Source organism: Chenopodium album, chromosome 4 (genome assembly GCF_948465745.1).
Source record: "Chenopodium album chromosome 4, dcCheAlbu1.1, whole genome shotgun sequence".
NCBI lineage: Eukaryota > Viridiplantae > Streptophyta > Magnoliopsida > Caryophyllales > Amaranthaceae > Chenopodium > Chenopodium album.
This window is the reverse complement of record NC_137837.1, coordinates 28,355,212-28,361,835: the sequence shown is the minus strand read 5'-3', so window position 1 is coordinate 28,361,835 and position 6,624 is coordinate 28,355,212. Positions and strand designations below refer to the sequence as shown.

Below are 6,624 nucleotides of genomic sequence, written 5' to 3'. Positions count from 1 at the left end.
AAAATTAAAAATTGCATTTTACCACCTGTTGTCAAAAACATAACGAAAGTTTTTAAATTCTTCGATTTTCGTACCACACGTGGTCTTTAGGAGTTTTGGGGGGCATTTTGGCCCCAAGTGTCCCATTTGAGGTCAAAATTGACAAAAAAAGGTTGAAAATGTCTTGTTTTGCGTGTTTAAAAATACCTCAATTTGCGTGAAATTCGTAAAACAATGCATTTTCGATCATATTTTGTCAATTTTAACCTCAAATTGGGTCTATAGGACCAAAATACCCCCCTAATTTTATGAAAACTATGTTTTGCACACGAAATTCGAAGAATTTTTTTTAAATCCATTAGATTTAACAACGAAAATTCTACAGTAAATGACGTGTACCGATATGTACCACTAAATTAATGTACCGCAATGTATCACTATTCAATTTAATTAAATATATTATATATTTTTTGCATTCACTTAACACAACTTGACTTTAGCTAAGATGGTAAATTGCATTATTCCTTTGTGTAGGGGTTTAAGGATCAAATCTTTGTGCTCACTATTCTCTTTTTTTTTTTTTTGCAATTTATTTGATCCATTTTGTTTTCCTTTAGACTACCTTCATAAAGAAATATGAAATACTTGTTTGATTTATTTTACATCATACAACCTATTTAGATTACTCGTAGAAATACTTATGTTATGATGCAGTATGATCTAATGAGAGGACAGAATGACAAATATATAGTCAAATTCTTTTTAAAAAAAATATATTATATGAATTTTAACATCCCATACCCGTGTCCCTTATTTTGAAATAAATATTTCCTGTATTTGTTTCATACTTGTATCCGTGTCAATATCCATTCTTATGTAGCCTATTGTTTAACTATATAAAAATAAAGTCAAAATAGTGGTATAACATGTCCAAAGTTTTATTGTGCCAATTAATCAATTGTTTTAGAACAAATGGATTTTTTTTTTGTTCCTTATATTGAAATATCGTTACTCCATTTATATGACACGTTTCTACTAGTCTTCTCTATTACTCCATCCGTTTTTAAATACTTGCTCCACTTTTTTTTTTCGGCCGTTTTTAAATACTTGCTCCATTTCCTTATTTGGAAAACTTTTACTCCCTCCGCTTCACAATAGTGTTCCTGTTTCGTAAATTGATGCAAATTTTTACCCAACTTTGACCACAAATATCTTTAATCTCATACTAGCAAAAATATAAAAGTTAGATATTAATAATCTACTCACCAAGAAGATCAAACTAGATCCCATATCACTATATTTATTCTTATAGATTAAGAGAAATTTAGAAGATTCTCTCTTTCTTAAAAAAGTCAAAGATTTCAAACAAGAACACCATTATGGAACAGAGGGAGTACAATATTTAACTGATTTCACTCACGTAGTGGACCCACCATGATCATATTTTATTAATTTCATATTATCTCTCCTCCAATTGTTTCCACTACTTTTGCTTTTTACAATTTTTTTATTGTCCCACGTACCTCACTAACTTCATATATTATTAATTTCTCCAATTTCTCCTAAAACTCTGCGCATGAAGAAATGGAGCAAGTATTTAAAAAAGGAGGGAGTACTTCTTTTGTCCTATTTTCTTCATTTCAAAATAAATAAATGACATGTTTTGACTTGTTACAATATCCGCACAAGGTCTAATTTGATTAAGGTTCTGTTCACATTTACTTAATTTCAGTTCAGTTCAGCTCCAATTAGTTCAGTTTAGTTCAGTTCAGCTCTAATCAGTTCAGTTCAGTTCAACTGCAATCAGTTCAGTTCAATTCAGTTCAGCTCCAACCAGTTCACTTCAGTTCAGTTCACTTCACTTCAGCTCCTAATTTCCTTCTCTAATAAAACATTCATTTCCAGCTCAGTTAAGTTCAGTTCAGTTCAGTTTGATTCAGTTCAGTTCAGCTCCAATTAATTCAGTTCAATTCAGTCCAGCTTCTAATTTCCTTCTCTCATAAAATATTCAGCTCAGCTTCAATCAGTTCAGCTCAATTCAGTAAATGTGAACAGACCCTAAATTTTGTGATTTATATATAAGAAAATAAATCATAGCTACGTGAGATCCAACCATTAACGCGAAAAAGGTATCTTATTTCAATTAACCCTAACCCCCTAACCCTAACCCTTAACCCTAAAAATATATAAATCAAGAAATATGAAAAATAGCTATCAAAATAAATTGCCGCCAACAACTTAAAACAGAGGATTTTACATTTAATTTATTATTTTTTTTAACAAATTTTTTTTAGGAAATTTTAAAAATTACCATCCAAAAATGTAACCATTTTCGAACTAATCACCCGTTTAATTTTTTATTTTAAATTACCACCCCTTAAATTAAATAAATGCTCAGATTACCACTCATTTCAAAAATCCGGTGGATTTTCCGGTTGTGGGCCCACCTAACGTTTATTTTGACCCTTTTGACTGATTTTTTTCCCCGATTTTTCTCTTTAAAAACGCTCTCCTAACTTCAATTCACATTTTTCTCTTTGAAATTTGGTATAATTTGGTGAAGAAAAATGTGAATTAAAGTATATAGATCGTTTTTAAAGAGAAAAATCGGGGGGGGGGGGAAATCAGTCAAAAGGGTCAAAATAAGTGTTAGGTGGGGCCTACAGACAAAAAATACACCGGATTTTTGAAATGGGTGGTAATCTGAGCATTTATTTAATTTAAGGGGTGGTAATTTAGAATAAAAAATTAAACGGGTGGTTAGTTCGAAAATGGTTACATTTTTTGGTGGTAATTTAAAAATTAACCTTTTTTTTTAACTCATAAACCTATTCTGATAGAAAAAAAAAGACCGCATCAAATCCAACTCGCCACCGCCTAAGCTCCGCCTCCGGCACGCACCTGACTCCGCCACCAAGAGAGTAGATGCACAGCGCGTAAATTTGTGGTGAGTTTTTTTTTTTTTTTTTTTTTGAAGTTAATTGTGCCCTAATTATTGTTTTCAAATTCAATCATCAAATTTGTGATTTGTTAATTAGTATGGATAATAGTTGTGATGAGTTAACTGACATGGATTATTGTTGTTTTGTAATGATAAATCATAAATCCACCATAACCAAAGTCTAATCCTAATAATTGTTGTTGGTTTTGCCGCTTAGTAGCTATTGACATGCATGATTGTTGCTATAGATTTGTAATGAGTGTAAGGCCATCTATTTTTTTGAGTCGAACTTCTATAGGAGTCTGAGTTCATAATCTATATTACAAATTATATTCCGCGGCATTGATTGATCTAACATTTAATGAAAGTAGATAATATATAAATATTAAATATTATTTTTCTTCTTAAATACAACACCAAAGTCGATCAATATTGTGTGGGTTGCTCACAATGGACGATCAAGAAATAAGTAATGTTAACACACAAGGAGAAATTGATGATCATGATGATAATGCTAAATTTGATGGTGAAACTAATACAATAGAAGATCAATTCGAACTACATGAAGAAAAGACAATTGATCACTTTATTAATGAGAAAATATGGGACAAAATTGGAAAAAACTTAGAAGACTATGATGAAGATGATATGGATATGCTTAGGTGGAAGTCGTTAGAAGATTGTATTGAATTTTATTATACATATGCAAAAGTCAAAGGTTTCGGAGTACGAAAGGATGCAACAACTAAGAGTAGAAAAGATGGGCATGTAATCTCAAAGAAGTTAGTGTGTCGTATGGAGGGTCATAGGCATGAAAAGTGGTTAGTTTTACCAGATAGAAAACGTTCCCCTAAACCATTTAGTAGATTTGGATGGTCAACATTTATTCAATTCAAGTTTATTGAAGAATATAAGTTTTGGAAAGTTGGGAAATTTCATGGAGAGCATAACCACCCAATGGTACACCCAAAACAAGTACCTTATATCAAGTAAATGTTTATATTTATACTTTTTCTATATATATATATATATATGCTTATCATTATATTGGGGTAATATCTATGTGATGGTTGTTTTTTACTAGGTCTTTTAGGGGAATACCCGATGCAGATAAAATTAAGATTAAATCTATGCACAAATCAGGAATTTCTCCTAACAGAATAATGCAAAACTTTGTTAATGATGCTGGTTCTCGTGATAATGTTCCATTTTTAACAAAGGATTTGTATAACTACATTCAGAGAATTAAACGAGAAGAAGTAGAAGATGGTGATGCTGAAACAGCAATGGCATTTTTATTTGAAAAGAAAGCCAATGATCATTCCTTCTATGTGAACTATACTCGAGATGGAAATGGAAATTTAGAAAAATTATTCTGGAGTGATGGTATATCACGTAAAGATTACAAGACTTTTGGTCATGTACTTGCATTTGACACCACTTATAAGTGTAATGCGTACAACAAGCCGTTCGTAGTTTTGGTTGGTGTTAATCACCATCGAAACACAGTGCCCTTTGGTTGTGCGTTAGTGGTTCATGAAAAGCAAGATACTTTTGCTTGGGTTCTTGAACAAATGATTGAAGCGGGAGATGGTTATAAACCACTAACTGTCATTACGGATGGTGACAAAGCTATGGCACTAGCTATTAAACAAGTACTACCAGATGCAAGACATAGATTATGCTTATGCTTATGGCATCTTATGAGGAATGTGAAAGTAAATGGTGGGAAAAAATTTGCAAAGGGGTTTTTAAAGTGTGTGTACAAGTGTCGTACGCCCGATGATTTTGAAAAAGCTTGGAAAGAGTTAATTAAATTACACGGGTTTGAATCTAAGAAGTGGGCAACAGAATTATATGAAGATAAAGAAAAATAGGCAGAAGCATACTTGCGAGGATATTGTTTTGCAGGTTAGTAATTGCTTTTACTTGTTATGTATTTGTGGCATTGTACTTTCAATAGAATTAAATTTATTTTTCATTATGATTTGTAGGGATGAGGAGTACCCAACGTTGCGAGGGAATGCATAGAAGTATAGAACACTAAAAAGAATGTTGGATAAAAAGGTAATGTTGTATAGATTTGTTGAGTATTATATGCAAGAGTTAGATACTTTAAGGTGGGAGGAAGGTCATCAAGAGTATAAAACAACAAATGAACAGCCGTGTTGCAAGGGTGTGTTGTTGAGTTTAAAAAATATGCATTGAAATTCTTTACAAGAAAATCTTGTATGACCCTCAACTCTGAAATGTCATATGAAGGATTTTATTTGGTGAAAGATGTTAATCATAGTGACCAACCAAATGATCGTAAATTTTTTTGGTTGCAACATGTAGAGTATGAAAACTATTGGTATCTAGTCATAAAAGACAACACTCTTGATACCATGTATTGTTGTTGTATGAAATTAGAGGTTGTTGGATATCCTTGTACACATATGTTTGTTGTGCTTAAATATGAATATGTAAAAGAGTTACCAAGAGGATGTATCATGAAACGGTGGAAAATTTATGCGAAGGAAGGTGTAGAATTAAACGATGAAAGTGTTGGTTCTAAAGGAAATAATGAAGCAGAAGTAGGGAGAAAAATTAACCAAAAAATTGGGATTGGTGATCCGATAGTTGTTGAAAATGGACGAGGACAAAAAAAGAAAAAGGCTCGGGTTTCTGAATTACCTCCATCCAAAGCATATGATTCACAAAATCAGTCTAAACTCGATTTGAATAAAACTCCTAAAAGATCACCAAGTAAGGTTTCTACAGATATGAATTCAACTAGCATGCTAAGTTTATCCGATGTAGCTATGACTCACATGCCAAATACATATGAAGAGGGTGATGTTTCAGAGGTAAGTTATCATAGCCAAATAGTTTTTTGTCATTACATTATTATGATGCAGTTAGATGCTAATTTTCGCCAATAATTTTTTTGGTGCAGAGCTCATATAGTTATGAATTGGAAAATATGGAGGATGATCCAACAGCTTTTGATTGGAAGCCAAATCAGGATTGGTAGTGTTTGCAGAAAGAAATCATAGCTCAAGGGATTTTGAATTTGTTCTTTTTAAAATGATAATTTTTTAAATTTAATTATAACTAGATGGTTTATGATGAATCAATTGTGTCTACATGTAGGCTTTAACAATAAAGTTTTTTTTTTTTAATCAAATTTGATGGATTATTAGACTAATTTTCTAATGTTATTGCATATTATATTGGTAGAATGTTTTACTTTTTACTCATACTCCCTTCGTCCATATTTAAAATGATAATTTTTGAAGTGTGAGGCCACTGATGTTGAGACAGCAGAAGCTTTTGCGGTTCAGTTTGGTATGCAGATTGCCAGAAGACTTGGATATACAAATGTGTGGATGGAAAGTGATTTTACAAAAGTGGTGAAAGCAATTACGTGCTTGAACAGTGGTGCTACTCCTATTTGATGATATTAGATTGGATAGCTTATTGTTTGATTTCTTTAATATCTCTCATATTACCTCCTACTCGTATTACTTATTCCACTATAACCTCAGTTATATTATTAATGTAAAAAAGAAAGTGGCAATTATAGAATAACACCATTCAGCAATAAGTCAATAATACATGAGATAAATCAAGATAGCTGCTCCATTAAAAAAAAAAAAAAAAAAAAAAAAAAAAAAAAAAAAATCAAGATAGCTGCTTGAGATCAATGGATGCATCTCCCA

General features: G+C 31.7%; 1 protein-coding gene across 1 annotated transcript; it reads left to right on the top strand.

Annotated features, from left to right (window-relative positions):
* The first annotated feature begins 3,370 nt into the window (after nt 1-3,370).
* LOC145627825 (protein FAR1-RELATED SEQUENCE 5-like) lies at nt 3,371-4,797 on the top strand. Its single transcript, XM_081680171.1, has 2 exons — nt 3,371-3,909; nt 4,005-4,797. Exons 1-2 carry the CDS (start codon nt 3,371-3,373, stop codon nt 4,795-4,797), a joined length of 1,332 nt encoding a protein of 443 aa, XP_081536297.1.
* Nucleotides 4,798-6,624: the final 1,827 nt, after the last annotated feature.

What these genes read in the sequence shown, in the direction of transcription:
- LOC145627825 (XM_081680171.1), top strand. Translation starts at nt 3,371, where the DNA reads ATGGACGATCAAGAAATAAGTAATGTTAACACACAAGGAGAAATTGAT. An exon ending in AAACAAGTACCTTATATCAA is followed by an intron (nt 3,910 to 4,004) that starts GTAAATGTTTAT and finishes GTTTTTTACTAG; the next exon opens with GTCTTTTAGGGGAATACCCG.